At 39.9% G+C, this 25,349-nt stretch overlaps 1 protein-coding gene across 2 annotated transcripts; it reads left to right on the top strand.

The window, feature by feature from the left end:
- Nucleotides 1-655: 655 nt before the first annotated feature.
- LOC125017255 (high-affinity choline transporter 1-like) lies at nt 656-12,094 on the top strand. Of its 2 annotated transcripts, XM_047600157.1 has the most exons (10): nt 656-1,118; nt 1,642-1,721; nt 3,542-3,794; nt 3,976-4,089; nt 4,588-4,743; nt 4,877-5,025; nt 5,200-5,343; nt 5,560-5,713; nt 7,123-7,340; nt 8,093-12,094. In XM_047600157.1, exons 3-10 carry the CDS (start codon nt 3,611-3,613, stop codon nt 8,744-8,746), a joined length of 1,773 nt encoding a protein of 590 aa, XP_047456113.1. In that variant the 5' UTR covers nt 656-1,118; nt 1,642-1,721; nt 3,542-3,610; the 3' UTR covers nt 8,747-12,094. The 2 variants fall into 2 exon arrangements, with proteins under 2 accessions (XP_047456113.1, XP_047456112.1); XM_047600156.1 differs by lacking the exon at nt 1,642-1,721 and having other exon boundaries at nt 657-1,118.
- The last annotated feature ends 13,255 nt before the right edge of the window (nt 12,095-25,349 follow it).

Below are 25,349 nucleotides of genomic sequence, written 5' to 3'. Positions count from 1 at the left end.
TAGTTATGGAACACTTCTTAGAGGTTCAGCTTATACTTTCAGATCTGAAAACAATCCTCCAAACTGTTAACTTGCTTCGCTATGCAGCCAGGACAAATATTATTGTCAAAAACAAGAACGCAAGAAGGTCCGAAATGTTAATATAATGGTTAAAGATGTTTCTGTCGGCTAGAAACGACATGCGCGTTAGTTCAGCACCATGGACAGCGATCTGTTTGCGCCAGTGGATCCACTGTAGAGTCCAATGTTACTAACATAAAAGATGATGTAGATAATGCAGATGTGGTTTGAATCAGGCTATAAGATGTAGCAAACTTTGAAATCTAAAGGTGTAGCGTCTAAATGAAGCAAACTACTTTGAACAGTGCCACATAAGTCACACGTCATTGCTGCTTGTTTCTGACTATGCTTCTGCGTCCACCTGACTATGCTGCTTCTCCCTTATCTCGCTTTATACCGTTAGATGTGAACACTACATTAATCAAATGCTTGGGCTTCGAAGAAGAGTGATTCTCTTGGAGGATAAAGCCGCCAGAGCTGCATGCGTAAAAAGAATCATAAAATAAAAAAAAGTTATGGAAAGCGGGCCAAATATTCTCAACATTACCACGGTACAACCAGAGTCTGCAGCATAAACACGATGCTTTAATCGCGGAGCAAGCGGGGACCTGCGCAAGATCGTAAATCAGGCCTGAAATGTAACCTGGCAAAGTAAACGTTTCATCCATTGCCAGCATGATATTATATATTGGAAAGCTTTTCCGGACAACTAGTGCGTCATGCCACTCTCTATTAGGTGCTATTTTCGTCCTGGCCTGGAAGACATTCATCCACCATCTACCCACCCTGACAGCACCCAATAAACCCACCACTCCCATTCATCTCCACCCACCTCCACCCTCTCCCCCTCCCTCGCTCGGTCCTTCTCCCTGCCTCTCGCCGACGACCATTTGTGACTTGAAAAACAACATAGGTGAATTGTGTTTGGTCGTCCGGGAGATTACACAGAGGGGCCGTGATATTTTGCATAAAACTGATCGTTTTCCCCACTTTTTGAATCTTTTTTTGGAGGCCCCGGTCCCCGTGATTTATACAGACTCGTTTTCTCCAGAGGAGAGGTAAGATGATGTCAGTTTTTGAGATTATTTTTTCAACTAACGCTTAATGGCTGAATGTAAGTGTATCTGACTACAGTGACAGGTGATTTAAAGAGAGATCAATAATGCAATGTTGCACTCTTGCCACCATGGTGTCAGCGCAACAGGGAGCCGAAAACCAAAGGTCTGGGTAGTGTCGCAGCACATCGGACCAAAACTCGTATTCGTCTGTTTCAGTTTTCTTTCCGTTAATGGTTCTCAGTTTTTTGACGGTGCGTCGCGTTTGGAAACATTCACTGGGCTTTTACGCACATTTGGGGATGCCGGTCCAAATTATTCGCGTCGTATTTGGCAACAAAAGTCTTTTGTCTTTTAATGTGAACATTTGTGGACACACGTTAACTGAAGATGCTGGATAACTGGAGTGAACAAGGCGCGCGTTAAACATGTTCAACTGTACTAAAAGCTTTGCAACAAGTCCACCAATAATAATATGTGAACTCCTCGATTAATACCACTGGCTCTACTTTTTCCTTGTTATTAGATTCATATCTTTTGATTTACTGACACATGATGGAGTGCGGGTTGTTTCTCTTGCCTGGCTTTGTGCGTTCTCTGGATACGGTGAGTTGTGACCATGGTCTTTTACAGGATTTCTAAATATGATCATTTATATTTGCAGTGCTTTCACTACCAGGAATATATAAACTGTATGTTGTATATTTTTTTCTACTTACTTTATCACACTTAAACTATTCACACACTAAGTGAAAACTACTCATCTGCAGAACAGTCTAAATTAGGCTTTGGGCGTTGATCAGTCTAAAAAAAAAAAAAAAAAAAAAAATGTGTATGAAATAAATTGATCGCTTTCTTAAACACTACCTTGCAGGCATATTGTTTCTGATTATGCGTTGTATTTTCATCCGTGATGATTTCTGATTTCAGTAGTTTGAACTGGAACGCGTCTTTTTCACTTTAGTTTTGAGTTGAAGTCTTTTGTGGAGCAATGGCACATTTGAACGGCCACCATACTTGGCACCAAGCATATATATATATATATAAAATAAGTAAAATAAGGGTAAAATAAGTATTGAACACGTCACTCACAATTGTTCATAGTAACCATATTTCTAAAGCTGTTATTGACATGAAATTTCTATCAGGTGTTGGTAACAACCAAAGTCATCCATGAGAGACCAAAACAAATGAGTTCAGAAATTAATTTATGTGTAATGATGTGAAATGACACAGGGGAAAAGTATTGAACATGGGTGATTCAGGTCAGGTGATTGGCTGGACCATTCTAGCAGCTTTATTTCCTTTTTCATAAGCTAGTTGAGAGTTTCCTTGGCTCCGTGTTTGGCATCATTGTCTTGCTGAAATGTCCACCGTCGTTTCATCTTCATCATTCTGGTAGATGGCGGCAGATGTTTCTCTGTCTCGGTACATTTGTCCATTCATCCTCCCTTCAATTATATGAAGTTTGCCAGTAACATATGGAGAAAAACAGCCCCACGCCATAATGTTCCCACCTCTAAACTTTACTGTCGGTATGGTGTTTTTGGGGTAATGTGCAGTGCATTTTGTCCACCAAACATGGATTGGCTCTTGGTCAACTCTACTGATAATTCTTTTCACTCCTCTGTCAGAAATCTTGCGAGGTTGTGGCCAGTTTATGGTCGAATGATGTTCTTTCCGCTTCTGGATTATGGCCCCAACAGTGCTCACTGGAACGTTCAGAAGTTTAGAAATGCTTCTGTAACCAGTGCCATCGGAATGTTTTGCAACAATAAGGTTACAAAGGTCTTGGGAGAGTTCTTAACCTTTTACCCATCATGAAATGTTCCTGGTGTGACACCTTGGTAATGACAGGCCATCAGTTTGGACTGACAAGGGACAGGATGGCTATCTGATCACTGATAGATTTCAACTGGTGTCTTGGCTTTCCATGCCTTTTTCCACCTCCCTTTCTGAGTGTCTTCAATACTTTATCCCTCTGTTATTTTACATTATTACACATTTCTGAACGTATTTTTTTCTGGTTTCTTTCTATGTATGGGATATTCGGGTTGTTACCAACACCTGGTGAAAATGTCATGCCAATAGCACCTTTAGAAATATGTTTACTGTGAAAAATTGTGAGTGATGTGTTCAATACTCGTTTTACTGTATACACTAAGGTGTGGTCAATCTCCGTTAGCTAAGAATAGATGCAATCAAGCTGCCTCCAAGACATTAATTAGCGTGAAATAAATGCTTGCAGTGCTTTAAGACTGATCAATTTCTCCGTATGTTTTTCATATTTGTCAGTTCTATAATACGCACTGCAGTTACAGTTGGTCCGAAATTATACACCTGATAAACAGGATGTTGCACAAAGTAGGTGCACCTGTATAAGACAAAAAGTGAAATATAAACGGTGTTTCTATATTTCTTCCCAGTTCTCTTCATGACTTTCCAATCCGCGCGCAGCAGCACTTGATCTCGGCGGGGAAGCGGACGAAAGAAAGATGGCCATCCACGCGGAGGGTCTCGTGGCTATTGTGATCTTCTACGTCTTGATTCTTTTCGTTGGCATCTGGGCCGCGTGGAAGAACAAGAACTCCGGAGTTGGCGATGGCATGGACCAGAGCGAGAGGATCATGGTCGGGGGAAGGGACATCGGGCTGTTCGTTGGTGGATTCACAATGACCGGTGAGCCGGTTAAGCGCAGGGCACTCTCAGGATTTGTTGGACACGAGTCGTGCGCGCATTTTGTCTTTTACGCACAGCTCCCACGGATGTATGGCACTGCTTCCACAATTTCAAAGCTCGCGTGGCTGTACCTTTTGCTTTGATGCTGTCATCCAAAAATTTTTTCTTCTTTCTTTTTCAGCGACTTGGGTGGGCGGGGGCTATATCAACGGGACAGCAGAATATGTTTACCTGCCAGACTACGGGCTGGCCTGGGCGCAGGCACCTTTTGGGTACGCTCTCAGCCTGGTTGTAGGTAAGGACACATGTTGAATAGAACAAGTGCATCGTGAAAATAAATAAATAAAAAAGTATATATGTGTGTGTGTGTGTGTGTGTGTGCGTGTGTGTGTGTGTACAATAAGATAATGAATTCCATCAGTAATTACAACATTTAATTAGTCAGTGTCAGTGGATTTTTCCATTATGACAGGTAGAATAATAGCTAACCTATCACAGTGATCATTGTGTCTGCTTTTATTTTTGTCCCTTTGGATCATCATTTGGTGGTAATGCAGTATTGGCTAGTATAATCAATCTGCACCAGTAACTGTTCAGCCACAATGATGAATTGATATTGACTCCATTGGACTGGAACTGTCTGGAAACACTCTTTACAAACAATAGCTAAACCGATTAGCGTAAAAATGAACGTTTGGTTTAATTTCACTTTAGAAATATTACAAAACACACTTTCTGCAATGGCCTTTTAATACCGTTTGTCTGCTATACCTCCATGTCTGACATCACTCAGGTGGCCTTTTCTTTGCCAAACCAATGCGATCACGCGGATACGTCACCATGCTGGACCCCTTCCAGCAGCTGTACGGACAAAGGATGGGAGGACTGCTCTTCATCCCTGCACTCATGGGAGAGATCTTCTGGTCTGCAGCCATTTTGTCTGCCTTGGGTAAGGTAACGACTGAGTGCCATCTCTTAAAGATACGCCCTCTGTGTCCAAACCCATCATTAAAACTACACAAAGGTAGCTGTTAGTCAGATTTCAGTGCATTTTCTTTAAGTTTGCTTGTGTTACCATGCAGGTGCCACTCTCAGTGTGATCGTGGACATAAACATCAACATGTCAGTGGTGATCTCTGCACTGATAGCTATCTTCTACACCCTTGTTGGGGGACTATACTCGGTCGCATACACGGATGTCGTCCAGCTCTTCTGTATCTTTCTGGGCTTGGTGAGTCGGTGATCAACATTTACGCAGTCAGCAACTCTAAAGGACATCATAAATCGCTGTGTTTTATGGAATCCAATAAATTAAATAAGTGCTTTTAACAGATGTTAAAATATTTCGTCATATAAAAGGTATCTTATAGTAAAATCTGCATTCTGATTCCCTGCTCTCCATCAGTGGATCAGTGTGCCTTTTGCTCTGTCCAATCCTGCCGTGTCAGACATCAGCGTTACAGCTAAAGAAGCAATCTATCAGTCACCCTGGCTGGGGAAGATTGAGCCTGAAGACAAATGGCTCTGGGCGGACAACTTCTTTTTGCTGGTAAGCTTGAATCTTTGCAACGGCATTCATCAAGATAAAGTAGGCCGCATTATTGCAGAGTTAACTCCACACACATTCTGGTTCAAGTCAAGCAGCCTGTGAGATTGCGTTTAAGTCAGTCTTTTAAAAGGAGCCTCATAGTGGTATTTCCTGCAGATTGTTGACAGCGAAGCTTTGGTTTGGCGTCTGTATTTACTATGGTGTTTCTGTTTCTAGATGTTGGGGGGGATTCCCTGGCAGGTCTATTTTCAACGGGTTCTTTCTGCCTCTTCAGCTACCTATGCTCAGGTCCTTTCCTTCCTCGCTGCCTTCGGTTGCTTGGTCATGGCCGTGCCCTCTGTCCTCATAGGAGCTATAGGGGCTTCCACTGGTAAATGCTCACTCACACAAACACAAAGACACGCACACACTGATGTGCATCAGGCATTGTAAGCCTGGGAAGTATACATCAAATTAAATAAATGCACTGGATTTGAGCCCACAACTTCACGAGGAAGTTGTTCAGCGTGCTCATTTAATATTTTACAAATTAATATTGATTCATCTGTATTTACCTGCTGACACACACTGTGATATCCGGATTGCAGCTGTTAAATCAGACTGCTCAGACGAACGCACACAAATCCGACACTGATCCATGGACGATGTGCATACACACAGATATTTATTAAGCAGTTAATGAAACATCAAAAGACAATCGAAACATCCAGGAATCTGATCCTTTATTCAAAATGGAAAATGTGATCAAAGAGATGGCTTTGCCTTCGTGGCTTGTTTACAGCCCGGCAGCCTTTTTTTTTTTTTTTTTTTTTAGATGTGTAAATGCAGATGAAAACAGTGTCTGGGGGGGTATGAACAGCAGACAGATCTTGTCACGATGGACAGAAGAGCGAGCCATCAGACCATGCCGATTTAGTGAATATTACATCTGAAGAGGAGCTAATTAATGTGGAGTGTCTGAGGCTGCTTCATCTATAACAAGGGCTAATCAGCTGCTTCTTATAAATATCCAGGGATGGGAAAGAAAAACACAGACTGTGGTGTGTCTGGGGGAGGAAGATCACATGGTTTAAAGGCAAAAGAGAGAATGGAAAACAAATAGTGTCAACTTACAAGTTGACACTTTTTTAACAGAATCTGTTAGGACAACGTATGATGAAGAAGGGGCAGAGATCATTCCCCCAAATATCAGGTTTAAATACAAAGTATGGAAGAATGGAGTTAGCTGCTCTCAGATTAATGTCCTTTTCAGAAAATCTTCTTACACATTTGAGATTTACTTTCAACAATCAAGATTCAGGATTATCTATAGTCATATAATTTTTCACCGAGTACCTGTGTACACAGAGAAGAATAAAATATTGTTTCTCATCAGTGGTATTTAACTGTCAGGAGGGGTGGGTTAAAAAGAACAGTGCTATTCTTCTTGTTACTGTCTCAACTAAAACTGAGTTAGGCGTATAATAATATGGTCTCAAAGTTGAACTTTTTGTCTGAATAATTTGGGGATCACAACAAAAATTACAATTAGTCCATTTAAAACACTGTAGGTTGTTTTAAGAGTTTTTTTTTTTCTAAGTCTTCAAATGGGATCATTTTCCAGGTACAAGCTGTTCAACTTTAATTACAGTGTGGCTCATGCGAGGCACAGCCATTTTTTGTTCAGTGTGCCAAAATTTTTTAATTGAATATAGATAATGTTGTTAGAATCCTGCTGCTTGGTTCATTTCAAATATAAGATATTTTCAACAAAGTTATTGACAGTGTTTCCTTTTACAGACTGGAATCAAACAACGTATGGTTCCCTCCCTCCGAAGGATAAGGAAGAATCGGACATGATTCTTCCCATAGTGCTTCAGCACCTCTGCCCACCGTACATCTCCTTCTTTGGTCTGGGGGCGGTGTCGGCTGCAGTAATGTCATCAGCAGACTCATCCATACTCTCAGCCAGCTCCATGTTTGCCAGAAACATCTATCAGCTCGCCTTTCGACAATCGGTAAGACCACCAACAATAATACCGACACACATCAGTTTGAGCCGGTGGTTTCCAGTACTGGTTAACTAATCAGAAAATCTATTTTACTTTCATTTCAGAAAAATGAAAGAAAATAGGCAAAAATCCAAAGCAACTACCCAAGTTGAATTTATGCTTGCTTTACAAACTACACAAAGTGTTATCCCAATCAAGTTCACATGTACTTAAAAATGGAAAACCTTGATAGCAATGATAACATAAGACTTTTGTGATACACTGACCTTTCCTTCAGCACCACCATAAATTGGACATATACTGCTTTGAGTTAAATGCATTTAGATCCATGGGATGAGCCAACTTTAAAGAGACAGTGTGTAGGATTTAGTGACACCTAGTGGTGAGAGAAAGAGCCCCTCACTAAAAGCCAGAATTGGGTTACTGGCCTACTATAAAAACATAGTCATATACCAGAGCAGGTCCCATGGAAGAGGACCAGCTCAATCTGTAGATATAAAGGCTAAGCTAAGCTAACAAAAATGTTAGCTGATTATACAATAATGAAAATATAAATATATTCCATTTCTGCCAGTAGGTCACTGTGGACTCTACACATCTGACATTTAATGGTTTAGAATTGGACAATGGAATAATTACACCTCAAAGCACTTCTGTACCAAAATACAGCCATTAGCTTTGCTTTCATTTCTGTTCTTTAAATTTCCCTTCTCTTGACATTATCCACATTTTATACATAATTTTCTTCTCTCCTTCAGGCTTCAGATCGTGAGCTTGTTTGGGTAATGCGCATCACCATCTTTGTCTTTGGAGCTCTCGCCACTGCAATGGCTTTGTTAACGGGATCGGTATACGGCTTGTGGTACCTGAGCTCTGACCTGGTCTACGTCATAATTTTCCCTCAACTTCTGAGTGTTTTATTTGTCAAGGGCACCAATACCTATGGCTCTGTGGCTGGCTACATCTTTGGTCTTTTGCTGCGCATTGGTGGAGGGGAACCATACCTCAAACTCCCTCCATTCATCTATTACCCTGGATGGGTGACTCAGGAGAAGATCCACCACCTCACTGGTGATGTAGAGTACTTTGTCCAGCAGAGATTCCCTTTCAAGTCCGTGTCCATGGTGGCATCCTTCTTGGCAAATGTAGTCTTCTCTTACCTCACAAAGTACTTATTTGAAAGTGGTATGCTGTCACACAAGTATGACTTCCTGGATGCAGTGGTGTCCAAGCATAGCAAGGAAATCATGGACAAGGCTACACTGGTAAGCAACCATGACAACATAATTCTTTCAGAGATGGCTCCTGTCCATCAAGCTTTGGGTCCATCGCTTGCCGGAACCTTCATCAACACTGAGGTCCTCAGTGATGACGGTGCCTCTAGTCCAGAGGCTTTCCACAATGATGACTAGACAACAAATGCACAAGGAAAACTAGAACCAAGGAATGTGAAGAAGAAGGAATAGTCAACGAGGCATCAGCATTCTTCAGGAAACTTGCTACTGCCACACTGGGAGCCAGCTCAACAGAAATCTGCTGTGGTTTCCAAGTGAATACACAAGTTTGTTTTATGATGGTAATGTGGTGCCTCCTTCTTTTTTGAGATTCCTTGACTAGAACCAAGAAACTGACTCTCAGTCAGCTGTGCAAAGCATATTATACTCATTCTTGTGTTTTTTTATCATGGCTCTCTGAATCTACAACCCTTTTGTTTTAAGTGCTGCTACTATGGTTGGATGAACTTTCAGTGACATATGGTAGGACTATATGAGAAAGTCTAGGCCAATTTGTTGTGGGTCATGAGAATAGTGCAATATTTAACCAACGAGCTGTGTCCTACAAACCATTGTACTGTATATGTATGTTGATTTACATGCATACATACGTATGTGTACACCTGGCAACCGGCATCAAGTGAATGCTCTAGACGCATCAGACGGTGAGTTTTATGTTTGCGTAGAGTATATTTATTAATAGAGCAATAATATTTTTAGGATATACGTTGTACAGATAGGTACATTACAATAAATTTCAAAGTTACCACCACTGATTTTAACTTGAAGACAGTAGATTTTTGCCAATTACATTTTGTGTATTCACCTTGCTCTTAATTTTTTTATTGGTGTTACCAAATCTGGAAGCATTGAGAACCTCAGACCACTGTTATATGACCAACACCTTACAACACCTGCCAAACAAAAGCTTGATCAAAATCCCATATTGGAAAAACCATTTCTGAACATTCACTGCCATCATTTATCAGTAATAACAATTTCTACAATAAATTCATGATGCAGCTACCATATGCTTGTTGCATCATCAAAACTAAACTCAGATTTGATTCTCGGCACAACAAGATGAATGTTTGCATACACGTCAGTTAAGGATAATGGCAACCAATAGATTATTCATGCACTGAGCAGCACTTTCTTTTATCCGTTTCGGTCTCCACCAACTCCTGAAGGGAAAAAATATGTCTCTTCAGCTATTAAATGCTCAGCAGGTCGCTTTGGTTGATTGTGAATAGCACATTTTTCAAAGTTGTTCCTCTCTCATTATTGTAAACTGATGTGAGTTCAGACTAAACCTGGAAAAGTGATGTTGCAGGTGTCTTATGAAAATCCATTTGCAATCTCTGTATTTGTCCAAATTTTGGAGGAAGGAAAACATTGTTAAAGGAATGTGCATTTACAACTGCATTACCAAATAACAATAACACTGATAACAACAAAAGCATGTATGATATTCGTCGAGCAGGCAGATCTTGTAAGTGTGGAAATATGATAATTAACAGTAAGCTTTGAAAATGATCAGTAGAGTATGGTATACTTTTATCATATCAAGGTCTTTAACGTGGTCTCAGAAGTTTTTTTTCTGAATTACGTTTGTGCGTGTCTATGATGGTTTGTTTGCTCATCCTAAAGCAGTATTGACTGGCCAGCCACAGCAGGTTAGCGGCGACAGGAAATGATTGCTCCTCTCGGGATGGTGTCGAAGGCACCAGTCATTATCGATCCGGTCCCTGGTCAATCAGCCCTCAGGACATTTGATTAATTGTGCTCAGAGACTCCAAACGATGGTTTATTAGGCTTCTACATCGTGTTGTGCACAGTGATGATATTTAAGTTGTTTCTGATTGAGCACCATCATACATTCTCCAGTACTATTCTTGAATTGTCATACTTTTTCATATGTTTCCAAAATCAATTTTCAGTTTTGTGATTTTCCTTTTTGTGGCATTGTTAAGTGTTACTGTTGGCTGCTTGTTTGTCTCCTCTCAGCATTGTTGTGGTGTGTTGTCTTTGGTGGACTTGCCTTAATTCTATGTTCATAGATAATGAGCAGGCTTGAATCGGAGTTGCAGACGTGACGAGCTGTATGAAAAAAAAATCAGTTGCAAGATGAGGCCAGTAACATTCTGATGTGAATTTATTGTCCACCATCAAAACCAAATTGGACACTAGCCCAGAATAATTTGATGAAGAAGTTTGGGGAAAAGGCAAAATTCAACTGCAAAAGTTTTCATACTTGCTTGAGGTGTTTTTTTGTTTTTTTTAGGGATAAACAAGTTCTGACTTGTTGAACATTGAAATAATTGGCTTCATCAGCTGTTTCAGCTTGTAGAGAAAACAAAGAAACCATCCGTTTGTGTACACTACCTGTCAGAGTCATGTTGTCACATATCACTCAGACAGATTGAAACATGCCAATTCTCACTGGCGTGTGAGTTAAATTATTACAACTTCCTGAAACCTGCGAAAAAACTGAAAAAACCTGTGAAGTCCTCTCTCGGTTTTTCTATGGTGGATGGGTCAAGGTGACTGGTTTTGTTTCTTCTTCTTTTGCTTTTGGCTACTTCTTCTGCTCTATTCACTTCAGTCATGTGTAACTATTTCATTGCATCAGTTGGATGGAAACCGTTTTCTAGACATTAGCTTCAAGTTTGAATGAAAACATTGCGTGTTTTCATGTGTGGTCCCACTCTCATTAATACATAAAGACATTATTGTTTTAAAATGGTCATTAGTGATCTTTTTAAGGTGGAGCCATTTCTCAATGCTGCTGGAATCTGTCGTTTCCATAAAATATTACTCAAACAGCATAAATGGTGCATTTGTTTGATTACTCACTGACTTTACTTTACTCACTGACTAATACACACCAGGTGGTCTACAGGTCTACAATGTTCATTAAAAAAGAAAAAAGAAAAAGCTTATAAGGTTTTGGCACAGTCATATCTGCTGAGGACCAGTAAGAGACACTAAACCCCAACCTGACCTCATCTGACCTGACCTCATCGGACCTGACCCGGTTATGTGAACAATGATTCACCAACGTAATGACTAAATGGCTTCAGCTTCACATAGAACGAGATAACTGCTGGTCTGACACTATGCAAAGTGTCAGGTCATCTCTTTTGACTTAAATGTGAATGTAAAAGTCTCTCCTTATTTGATGAGTGTCGTAGCTCAGGTTCATTCATAAACCTGAACACACACAGAGAAAAGAATCAATGTCAGTTGAACTGACACATTTGTGGCTCTATGTTGTAAATAATGCCGTATTTTTGTGTGATGTATATATACATATATATATATATATATATAAAGAGCAAAGGAAGAAACTACTCTACTTTTAAATGCAGCACTGAAAATTATGTTTGTGGACAGTGAAATTACAGCTATTTATTTATTCATGCGGTGTCTATAAGAGTATAGTTGTAAACATGTGAGGTCCGTTGAATAAATTATATTAATTTAGCACACTGATGATTTGGTGTTCTTTCTCCATGTTTACATTACTGCTTCATGATTACATTGTTACATCTTTTGCATGTGTGCGTTTACTTGTGTTACTTGTGGGGACATAACTATGTTTTCAGTCATGTCACATGGGCCTGCCTCACTTTTGGGTACAAAGAAAGTCTTATTCTCATTTTGTAATTTGCTTAAGTCAAATGTTATGTTAAAGACTAGAAATAGGCAAGGATGTATAGATAGGGAAACTGTACGTCTCGAGAAAATAGTGGAAATCTGTAGCTCTTGTCCGCCTGAGTGATGAAGATATAACTTGTGTGTGTGGACGGACTACTGGAGGGTTTAATCTAGGTGTTGCTGTCTGCTTCGTAGCGTCAATCAAAATGCCCTCCTCAGAATCTTATAACTGTCAAAACTGTCAGAGCTGTCAGTCTCTTGTTACCACACACACACAGTCTCACACAAGCGCACGTATTTCTACTACTCCAACCCGCTATATGTCAATCTGACCTCTGACTGATGGAAGAAACCATCAAATTGCGTTTCTCCTAATAGTATTACACTTCTCAAGTATCTATGGTAAAAGGTCATCGGGTGAGGAATATCCAGCGCTCTGTGGCATGAAGGAAACATCCCTCATGATTAAAATAGGATTTGAAGTTAACGGAAAGGTAATTATGCGGTGAAGTCTAGCCTTTTCAAGTGGATACCTTGGCAACTTATTGGGGAATTCACTTGACAAAATGATTCGTGTAATTCATCAATTGATCAAACATGATTAAAGAATTGTTTGTCCCTGGCCATTGACCACCCCCAATATTTTCCATAATAAGGTCCCATGGTGTCCATTGGAAGAAAAGTTTGGTCCCACGGGTGGTTGTGGTTCAGCTGGTAGAAATAATTATCCTCTAATGTCAGCACTGGCAGTTCAGTCCTTGGGCAAGATATTGAACCTGAAGTTGCTCCCAGTGGCACTTTGCATGGCGGCTTCTGCCATTGTTAAACAGGTATGTGCAAAAATGGGTAAATGAGAAACACTGTAGCACTTAAACATCCCCGCCACACATCTGTGTTTTTGGTATTTGGGTAAATGAACAGAAACACATCATACTTAAATAAGGAATTCTGTATTTGATAAAACCCTGAGTGATTTTTTTTTTTTTCAGCAACAGTCATTTTTCAATCCCCAACACAACTGTTAATCAGATGTGTAGATGTTACCTCTTTGTAATTGTTAGTGCTTCATCCTTTGGGAATCATGTCTGCATCTTCCCCAGCCCCAGAGCCTAACCGACTATTATTCTTTGTGTAGGGAGAAGCTGAGGCATGTGAGCAGGTATAATATTAATTAGTGTCAGTGCCAACGAAACCACACCACACGCCACACTGTCAGATGAATTGCCTGCAGGTGACGTACCGTACTATATATGCAATTGGTATGATGTTCAGAAAGTTAAAGAGTATAGTGTTTGATTTGTGTCAAAGTATCACACATTCAGCACTAGCAACGTTACACACTAGGAAAGAATCAGTTAATTATTATTTTATTCTCGCTTTCGTTTTGATCCTAAGTGCATTCACTGTGATTATACTGTGTACAGAGTAGGTAAAAATGTCATTCACATACATGAAATAGCTTATGGTTGGACCAATAACAAGGAAACAGCTAACAAAAAATATGAAATAATGAAAATTAAAGCATATGCATAGGCATAGGCATAGCAACAGGCAGAATGGTGCATATTGCAATCATAACCTTTCCATTAATATGTATACTAAAACCATAAAAAAGTTTCCTTTAATGACATAGATGTCACGGCATGGTGAAACACTTGGAAACAACCAGTTTAATTGTTTGTTTGTTTTTTTTGTTTGTTTTTTTGTTTTTTGTTTTTTTGCATAAAAAACTGATTGATTGAATTGATTGATTGGATTTGATTCAACCACTGATTTTCTTTTTTTCTGCCGCCTGCTGTAAAATGCAGTATTTTATTATTTAGGAGTTTTCCTTCCACTGTTATTATACTACACAATCAGCTAATGCTAGAATAGCAGCAAAAAATACTATTAAACAGCAAATATTTAGTATTTTATTTCTTTTTTGTAAATATAACCAAAAATTCAAGATCATTTGCATCAGTCAAAGCCAGGATTATATGAGAGAATAGAGGAAAATCGAGTCTTTATGAAAGACGCATCATCAGCCTGTGACGTTTATCCTGCGTTTACCACCTCTGTTTGAACTCCCAGCTGATAAAGGGAGGGTGTTATATATGTATATATTTCTGTATGTATCTATATATGTAGCCTACAGGCAAGCCACAGGCTTCACATCTCAAACTATGTCCTGGCTGAAGCTTCCTTCTCTGTTATTAACACAGCAGAGAATCCCCTGAGCATCATCAGTAACATCTACTTCAGACATACACAGACAGACATGTGCATAAACACACTCTGCAGCACAGCTCATGTCCTATTCTCTCAAGTATGACAGGAAGTGTGTGGGGTCAATGGAAGTGCTGGTAGTAACTTCTGCTCTTAGACTGTTTTGTACCATTAATTTATTAATTACACAACATCTGACACTTTAATCACTCTAAAAGTGTTGATTAAAACCTGAAAGTAACTATTTTTTTGGCTGTACCATTGGTCATGATCTTTTTATTGAGAGACTACATCTGTCTGGTTCAAGTCCTAACATTTTTTTGTGGTGATTGGTAAATATACATGATATTTTGCTAGAATCTACAATTACGGAGTTTGTTCTTGGTCCTGTTATTTTGTCAATATTTGCTGATACCAAAGGTTTCTTTTCTGGAGTTTCTGAATACACAGCTATGCTTGTCTGTCAAACAAGACATCTCAGTCTGCTACTGCTACTTTAAATCTGTATCCTGGGCAGAAGCAACTGCTTGGGTAGTAAACACTGCTAAGATTTTTTTTCACTGACAAAAGAGAAGAGTTAATTACTTTAAGCCATCCATAAGTCTTTATGGGAGAGTGTGAGCCAAGACAACGTAGCCTCATGCATTTTAAACTGATAGGACAATAGAAAGAAGCAGTAAAATCGATGAACAGCTAGAAGCCAAGATGCCTACTGGAAAGAAAGTGAATTGGTGCAGAAGACAGAGAATGAAGTTGTCTTCATACTAACTGAAACCAGAGTGGATGTGCATATTGTCCACAATTATTAAAATGCATCATGGGAAAACAGAGTAAGATTTGATATTTGAGCCATAAAGCAGACTGAGGTGAGAAGAGAAGGCTGAGCTGCAACAGCATAATACAAACATTAGCTGGGGAAAGGTCAACAAATGCAATAATGAGATGTAAGATGTAAAGTTAAAAAAAAAAAAAAAAAAAAAAAAGACGAAGAACAAAGGCTAAGAAGGAGAGAGAGAGAGATGATGTAATTTATTGCAATAAATCTTGGCCCATTTAGTGCTTTCTCAATAAGGGCAGTGGATAAGGGCCAGTCTGGAAAACAGTCATCGTCATTATTCACATTAGACTAAGTGCTCCACTTCTCAGGGAGGAGGGGAGAGGAGGAAGGAGAGAGAAGTAAATGGGAAGGCCGGCCATTTAAGGCACCCTTAGCTCATATGAGGGATGGGCTGCACTAAGAGTCTCCACCCACCAGTTACCTCCTCCTTTAAAAGCAAAAAAAAAACAAACAGATTCTCTAAACCAGGTTTTCTTAGCAGTTTAAAATGACATCCTGTAAATTTATGGTCAGTTATTATTGCTTATATGAGTTTTAAGGGGGAAAAAATGGGGTTTTGTGAGGATTTCCTTTCTGGTTGTAGAAGATCAAGCCAAAGCGGAAGTGTCATAAAATCTGCAGTTCCTTTCATGGACACTTGAGGCTGGCTACTAAAGACTCCCACAGAGCCCTATGTTAGAAGGAGTCTGACCAACTAGGGAATGGACTGTCTGAGCTATCCCGCTGTGCTGATTGGTTTTGAACTCGTCATGTGTTTCACGGGCGCCATGTTAGATACATCTAACCCATGATCACCCATAGAGAAGTGGCAATAACAGGGAATAAAATTGGATTAAATGTTAAAAAATGCCGCAGTGTTCAGCCCATGGCTCCATCAGAGGATCAGGAAAACACTAAGGAAACTCCACCGTTTCCTCTGCGAACAACAACAGAGAAAGTTATGGGACCAGAAGATTAAAAAGAAGAACTGGATGTCAACTGATTTCTCCCTATTATGTGAGGTAAACGTCAATGTTTCTCTTTGACGTTTGTTAAGATTTTAGATTGGAAAAATAAAGTTGCACCACCATTAATGTGAACCTTGATCTTAAAAACGCCCAACACTGCTTTACAAATGAATGAAGTTTGCAGTTAACCTAGTCTTATGCTAGGTTTATGATAGCTAGTTATCTAAAACTAAAGGCTTAGAAAAATAGCAGCTACCATCATATATACTGTGAAACCCATGTGTTCATGTAATTTGTATTTAGATAGATAAATTTAATTGACACGTAACTTTGCCTCGTTTACTGCTAAGTTATTATGGCTAGCGTGCTAATATTATAATGATAATACTAATGATAATACTAAATAACAGTAAGACTAGATTAATTTTCACTAATTCTTAGTATTTATAATTTTTCTCAGTAATTTCAAACCTTTAACAGCGATAGATGAACATGGAGACCGAGAAGAAGGTAAACTCTGCTCCCTGACTGAGGTGATTTGACCACAAACCATTTTACAGGCAAGATATGTAAAGTAAGTAGACGCTGAGATATTTAAGTGAGGGTCTTTTACATATTGACAGATGGTGGAAATAACAGTTATAGGCCTGTTAATGGTGAAAATAAGACATTTATTTCAAAATAGCACATCTGAGCCCAAAGGATTACACTGTAGAATCTTCCCTTCAATGTAGCAAACATGGCGCCCATGATTGAGTTGGCCAGATTCTCTTTAATATACGGCTCTGGACTCCGATATACAGTGCTACTATTTTAAAATACATATTAACAGTTGAGTACAAAGTCACCTGTTGCAGCTGTACTGTATGTATTAACGTTATGCATAAATAAAAGGGAAGCGGCCACTCTGAGTGACAGGTGTGTGCCTTCACAGGTCCCCAGCTGTCTGTTCAGACGTCCTCAACCCACCACTCCAACTCCACCTCTTTCCTCAATTTTGAATCAGCCAGGAGTAACGGGGAGTCGGCCACTGTCAAGATGGTGACGGCAAAAACCATCGCAACCACCCAACCTTAGTCAGCTACAATGGGGACTCAGTGCAGTCCGGTAACTTTAAAGATTTGTTCATGCTGTACATGTACCCAGCAACGTGAATTCTTTCAGTTGCACAGTAAATGCACACGTAAAATAATCTTAAAATGTTAAATTTTTAATTTGCACACCAACTGTAATTGCTTCTGTGCTTGTGTAACCAGCTTTTTGTAGTCAAACGATATATATATCTTGCAAAGTATGACAGTAACGCACACACACACACTCACACACTCAGCCTCCCAGTTCCCTAGGGCACATTTTATTAATGCTTGCAGCGCTGCAGACGGGAAAATAAATTACTGGAGAATTTATTAGTGCTGGCTCTATGACAAGAATATTGCAGCACAAACAGAGACTGTAAAAAACAGTCATGGATCACTTAGAAACATGTTATGCTGTTGTTCTCAGGCAAACTTCAAAATGCCATGCTTGATTCTTTCCATTTATTACTTTTGATTTATAAATGATCACTGTAATGTTCCCCTGTTATGCAAGAAAAGCAACAGATAGAAGATCTGGGAATGGAAAAGGCAGAAAGAAAAACACTACAGTACTATATCAAGGTGCTGATTGACTAATTACTGAAACTCTTTTATGTACTGATGAAGATTATTTAAAGGTATAATGTGAGATTTCTTCTGAGGCTACCAGGCAGTTTCATTTAGGTCTAAGATTATTAGATTCCTCTGCTTTTTGAGACAGGTTACTGCTTTCTACTTGAGAGTGGTCCAATTTTTAAATTTTCCATCCCTGCCTTCACCCAAGAATCTGTCTTACTGTCACAATAGTAATAATTCACGTACTGTGAAAATCAACAAAGATGATCGTATTTATCCCAGACTCTCCTGATATCACATCCCGCCTCTGTGCAGACTTCTCCCGTGCTAGGAAAGTGTGTAAAAGGACTCAGATCTGCATCATTAGTCTCAACAAATGCCCACACAAACACACACACATATACAAAGAAAAGCAAAGAAAGAATTAAATATTTTTTCCCTGTGGCGCCACCAGACAGTATGAAAAAGATACTGCATACAGACATATTTTATCTTAATATTTCTCACAGGTGGTCAGACTTGTAATATTTGCACATTGTAAGCATCTATACTAGACTGTGTGTTGCTGTCTAAGATACTATACCTATGCCAAAGGCAATGAAATTACGCCTGTGGTTTGCAATCTGGATTTGCTCTGGACAATTCCCCTGGACATGCACAGCTTTAGGGTAGATAATAAGACATGGACAATATCATGTCTCCAGTGTAATGGAGTTAACGTGCAACGTCATATATTACAGTCACCCTTCATGGTTTAGAGGTGGAGATAAAATCAGTTCAGATGCAAACTGGCAAGCGGCAGACAACATTTGGATACTCTGACAAAAAAAACTTCATTAACAAAACACTGAGACACATTTGTCAGAGTCAGAACCTTATTTTTTTTTCCAGAAAAGTCCACATTATGAACAGTATGAAATTTATATTTTTGAATTTAAATGCATATTTCTAAAATAATTGAGTAAAATGATGGATGTGTTTTTAATTTAGGGGCTGTGTTTTGTGGTACTGCTGACTTGTGTTGTACCATATTTCTATTATTTTATCATAGTAGTTATATATCATATCTTAGTTATTAGACTTGGTAGAAAACTACAGACCACATCCTCTGAACTGACAATACAGTTGAATTACCACCTTTCTCGCTCCTTTTGAACATAAATTGAACATTATAACAGTCATGGATGAGGATTTAGCACAATACATTCATCTTTGCTAGCGTACCTACTGAACAGGCAGTGGAGTGTATATAGTGGCGCACATGTCCAAACATGATTGTGTTACATAACATTTGTGACGTCTGCTGTGAAAATGGTCAAGGGTAATGTTGAAACTGAAATTCAGGAGCAGGTCCACCTTTATTTTGCCATTTCTCTCATGAAAGAATAAAATGTCCCTTCAATACAGCCTCCTTCTGTCATTATTCCAGTAAAGCACTCAAGCAGTTTTTATTCTTTAGACAAACCACAGGTGTTTTCACTTGTTAAGCCAATTCTGTTGTTCTCTCTTAATACTGTACAGACTGGATGTTGGCCCTGATTGCAATAATAATCTTTTCTATTTCCTTTTGTTTTAACACAGCGACTAGAGCGGCACGTTGTATTTTATCAGGTGATGAGGTTGGCAGCTCCCTCTCGCACACATTCGAACAATACGCCACGGACATTGATTTTTCTGTCACCGTAACACTGCGTAGAAAAACTGCACGACACAACAGTGCATCTCATGGGACCTGCAATTTGCGCACGTGTGCTTTTAATTTCACAAATGAAAAACCGCAAACTTCCCCTTAACCTTGTCGGTCAACCGATCCCATTCAATTCATTTGGACTCGCTATGTATTAGCAGAGCTTATAATGTACATCAATACATGTTAAGCCAGTTAAGACAGTGTCAGATTTAACGCACTCCACTATATTTGTATCACTGATGGAAGACGACCATCAGCCAGCCACCCATTAAGGAACATGGTTCAGGTGAACCATATTGCCACTTTGCAGAAGTGCCTCAGCCTTATGGCAGAATGTGTAGCCCGTCTTATTACCGTTGCACTAACTGATTGCTGCGGCGGCTGCTTAAGTATTGAGCTGTGGTAAGTAATGAAAATGGTGTGTATCCACTGTTGGTTCTCCCATTGATCCCGTTGGCAGTAAGTGGCTCGGCTCCAATTAGGCCTTAACAGGCCCAAGAGGAGAGAAGAGGGGAAGAGAGGGGCTTAAGAAAAGTCCCATTTTTATCTGTAATATCTTTACTGTACAATTACCTTTTCACAGTAGCTCAGCATAAAGAGCTAGAAATAAAATGAGCCACCTCATTCAGGCAGAAAAAAAATCCAAACTAGACAATCTGTCCCTGCATCACCACTCTCTTTCCAATTTATACCCTCATTCCCGGCTGCATGAGGCTGGCCTCTCCTCTTTTCTGAAGAGCTGTCAGCAGCTGACTCTTGTCACAGCAATGGTAACGTAATCAGCTGAACCCGAACGACCCTCGGTACACAAATTGTATTACACCACATTTCGGGGAGAAGCGGGGGGGTCTTCAGATTTACTTAATGTCCCCGGATGAATGTTAAATTTGAGGGGGAGCGGGAAGGGGGGGTGGCAAGCTCCGAACGACTTAAGATGCTCTGATCTGTTTGAAGCAAAGAAAACAAAAAAGACAGTGAGATAATAAGATGCGAGCTGACAGGTGAAATGGCGCTCGTGCATTATTATGGAGGACATCAAAGGCGTTTTGGGTTCAAACTGAAGCTGTCGATTTTCATTTAATAACACATTCACTTGGCGCGGATGAAATTTATCATTTATTCAAGCTGCAGTCTGTCGGGATTGATGAACAGCCGAATAAATAATTTATTCCATTTGAAATTATAATTTGAAAGGTTTATATGAAAGTGCCTCGTTGTGCCATTTTAGAAGAAAAACTAATTTAGTTGCGCTTCTTCATCCCTCCTCCACATATACTATTAGTCATAGTAGTTTTAGTAATAGTAGTTTTTTACGATATTGTCATTTATTATTCTTATTATTCTGTGCTGAGCTGAAAAGACAAGATAAGATAAGATAAGATAAGATAAGATAAGATAAGATAAGATAAGATAAGATAAGATAAGATAAGAATTTGTTTTACATTTTACGTGTACTGTACCGTATCTTGTTCTGATACTTGCTCTGATACTCTGCTACATTTAGATTAATGTGTCTATTCTCAGTATGTTTGAACTTGTCTTGTTTGTAACATACTACAGATGAAAATTATCACCAGATTGTTGACGGGACTATTTTCCACAAATAGATTTTGCAGCTTACACTATATGGCAGACAAATGCAGTTAGCATTTAGCTTGTAAACTTTGCTTGAACTGTAGGCTTAAATTTGGTGGGTGACATTTATTGTACTTGAGAAAAATATATCAAGTTTCCCAACTCATTCCCAATAAATAAATAAAAACTTCCAATCAGCACTACAGCACAGAAGCTGCCATAGAAAAATCTGCCTGCTCATAAAACCGAGCTTTTTGCCCGTGTCTATGTCTTATCTGCCTCTTTAAGTCATCGGACCTGGAACACTTCCTGACTATACTGGTGTCCAGGTGTCAGTGACAAGTAATCAGACTGCTGTCCCCATCAGGAGAGCTGTTAAAAAGCCGGGTTCAGCTGCCAGTGTGGCGTGGTAAACAGGTCCCACTGGTGTCAGTTTGTCCTCAAATCTGGTTGTGACTCATGTGTTTCGATTAGACCCTTTGAGAGCTTTAAAAATTAGTATTATCTTCTGCTTTGCTAGTGCCAGGTTAAAGTTGTTTGCTGTCATAAAAAAATGTCATGTTCAGGTACCCTGGTTTTGGGGTGCTACTCCTGTTCCGTGTCTGGTTCTTTTTAAGAGCTTACATAGAAAACTCCATTTTCGTTTTACTTCCATCAAGTTCTTCTTCATTACTTTAAGTAGCGTCCAATGCCCACTATTGCTCCTCCTTATTTATGCGTTTGTTATGTTAAAATCTGATCCTTTTAAATCATTCAGCACCTATGTTTAGAGCCTGTTGCCATCTGGTTCTTTTTATGTTACACACCTTTACCCCTAGTGAGCTGGGTAGTAACACTGACCCAAACCTTCTACTACTCCTGGTCATGTGCCAGTCCGTCTTGCCAGCTTCAAGCTGAGTTCTCGTTCCTAATCCTCTGTGGTTCAACCAGTTGGTGACCTGTCACCAAGCACTGGCAGTTAGAAGCCTGAGGACAGCGAGAGGCAATCTCATTTGTCAAATTCAGCCTACAATAGTGTACAATATGCATGTTGTTTATTCCAACCCTTTTACAATGTTTTCAAGGACGACTTCTCAGTTTCTCCTGTGTAACAAACCATCACCCTACAGTAGACCAAGATAGGATATTAGTTACGAGAACAAATTTGTCAAACCGTATCTGAATTGTTTATTTTTTATTTTTTTGGACTCCCTCTGTGTCTGTGAGCACCTGTGGCAGCAGGCAGGATGTGTTTCTGATTAGAAGTGATACCAGCTGCCGGATAACAGGCTAACAAGGAGAAGCATTCATCTGGTTAACAGAGCCCCCGACAGGCCCTCTCTCCTCTGCTCGGCCCTCCGTAATGCTTTACGACACTGTCATTTAAAGATGACATACGATAGGAGCGCGGTTTGGCTTGCCAACATCCCCCCTCGTCGCACAAAAGGACACACAAGCGAACGCACAGCTGCTGAGGAGGCAATCCGAGATTAAGAGAGAGGTAGCGTTGGATAAAGAGAGTAAGAGAGAGAGAGAGTGTGTGTGTCTGTGTGTCTGTGTGTGTATGTTTGTGTGTGTGTGTATAAATGTCTTGACCGGGTTGTTTATTTGATTATTTTGTCCAATTTTACATCGCTCGTGAATCAGGAGGAACGGTTGTTTGTGAGTCTGGATACTGGCCGTCTTCTCTGCCGTGTGTGTGTGTTTTATATGCATGTGAGCGTCAAACCAGCAGCACGATGGCTGCAACCCAAGCACAACAGAACATGGTGCATCAAGCCTCGCTGATTATCCCAGTCCCATAAGTAATCACTAATTGAGGAGACACATTACTTATTAATTAATCAATTAATAATTGATTAATTAACAAGAGAAAGTGAGTCCAGTGGCACAACAGAACCTAATTATAGCAGAGCACACTGTCTCCATAGACAGATAGATAGATGGATGGGCAGACATGTCCAAAAGCTTTGACTTAAAAGCTTGTTTTTAGAGGTAAAAAAAAATAAAAAAACTGTCTTCTTCAGTTTTTCCCTTTTTAGATTTGAGTGTAGCTCGAGGCTCTAATGATGCAGACCACTGATGTTTTCATACTGCTGCGTTAATGTCATCGTATGCTGTGATGCAGCCTGAAGGGAACGCCTTCCCAATAAGGCTGGAAGGTTACATACCAGATAAAATTACTTCTCCGACTAAAGAGATCTCCCATCGGACCGCTGTGAGTTATTATATATGCGCTGCTCAAAAAGAATTAAAGTAACCTTCCGGAAAAACACATCAGCTCTCAATGGGGGAAAATCATGCTGGATATCTGTACTGATATGACACTGTTATATAGTGGGTAATGTGTTAGGAATGAAAGAAACACCACAGGCCACACTGTTTGATGCAAAGAGAGCTGAATTCAAAGACACTCAAGTTATGCGTAAACCCCATGTCACAAACTCAAGATGCTCAGTATTTTTTATGACCCTCATGTGTATGACATGCTCCTAATGAGACAACGGATGGTGTCCTGGGTTACCCCCTCTCAGATCTGGACCAGGGCATCACAGAGCTCCTGGACAAGTCTGAGGTGCAACTTGGTGGCATCGGATGAACCGAAACTTAATGCCCCAGTGGGGTTCTTTTGGATTTAGATCATGGGAGTATAGGGGCCAGGGTGTTCAGGGTGAACCTGCTCTCATCTGTGAAAAGCACAGAGCACTAGAGGCAGACCTGCCAGTTTTGGTGCTCTATAGCAAATGCCAGTCAAACTCCAGTCAGGCAGTGGACACAGGGCCCGCTAGGATGTTGGGACCTCAGGCCATCGTCAAAGAAGTCTGTTTCTGCTGGAGGTCATTTTGTGGGGCTCTGACAGTGTTCCTGAGGGAGATGCGGAGGAGATGTGCAACTCTGTAGAGTCCAGGTATTGGGTCATGCTCTCAGTAGTGACACTGATCCTAGCCCAAATGCAAAACTAGTGAAAGACAGTCAGCTGCCCCTCTAATGCATGTGTTGTTAATTTCATCAACACCAAAGACGTTAACAACTCCCTCTGCTACTTAACTGACCAAATCAATATCACAGAAGTTCAACTGTGATTAAAAAGTGTTCCTTTAATTTATTTGAGCAGTGTACTATTAAGCAGAAATTTGAACAAACAATTCAGCCCCTTTGCCTTTACATTAAGAACAGGAAAGGCATAATAAATGTTCTGTCGATCCACTGCTGTGTCCAATCAGCATATGTTTATCTTCCCCATAACACTCCCCAAAATAAAAATGTGGCTCTATCCACTTGTTCACTTGTTAGTTTTAATTACAGAGACACAAACGTGAACTGAGCAACAGACAGAAAAAAAAAAAAAAGTCTTGGTCACAAACAAATAGCTGTTTTGTACTTTCGGTACTCTTCTGCAGTTCCGATTCATGTCTCCCTCAGTACTCGGTACAGGAAGCGGCAGAGCGTAATTACATTACCTGTGCTGAATAGGGAAAGATAATTAAATCTAACATAAGCTAACCCACTTACCAATTTATTGGCCCTGTTAGGGACCGGGACACCCTTTCAGAATGCAGAGGAATGGTCTTTAAACTGTGATCAATAAAACAGAAATCACAATGTTTACAATTCAAATACGTTTCCTTTAACTCTAGAAAGTGTGCACTTACATGCTTGCTTAGATTAAACTGTTTAATTTCGTGCTGAAATGCCATGACAAATTCTTTCTGAACTATACTGTGGCATGTGGAAAAGTCTGTGTTTTCTGCTCCAAAGCGCTGCATCTTTTCTCCGTCTCTTCTTAAAGTAAGTTAAGTGCATCATCTGCGTCACTATGGAGGCGGGTTTTGGTTTGGGGGCAGTGAGAGTGCAGAGCTAAATGGATAAAGCCCTGAAGTCTTTGATGAAGTCAGGAAAACAACAGATTCTGAGTGACAGGGGCAACTCAGAGTTTCAAAAGGACTATCTGCTCTAGATACGAAAGCTGACCCAGAATGAATGCTGATGCAGCAGAGCACAGTTTGTATGTCCATCACTAACAGAGAAATATACATTTGTTTAGTATACAGGATATTGTATAAAAAGCATTTAAACTATTTTTTTTTTTCTGAGGCAACATTTGTCACTATCTTTGTGGTCCCCTGTTGATGATTTTCGAATCAGTAAATGCAAAATTTTTCTCAGACTGTGTTGTACTGTCATAGGGATT

The sequence above is a fragment of the Mugil cephalus genome, chromosome 12 (genome assembly GCF_022458985.1).
Source record: "Mugil cephalus isolate CIBA_MC_2020 chromosome 12, CIBA_Mcephalus_1.1, whole genome shotgun sequence".
In the NCBI taxonomy this organism is placed as follows: Eukaryota; Metazoa; Chordata; class Actinopteri; order Mugiliformes; family Mugilidae; genus Mugil; species Mugil cephalus.
The sequence above is the reverse complement of the archived record's forward strand: the minus strand, read 5'-3'. Positions and strand labels throughout refer to the sequence as shown.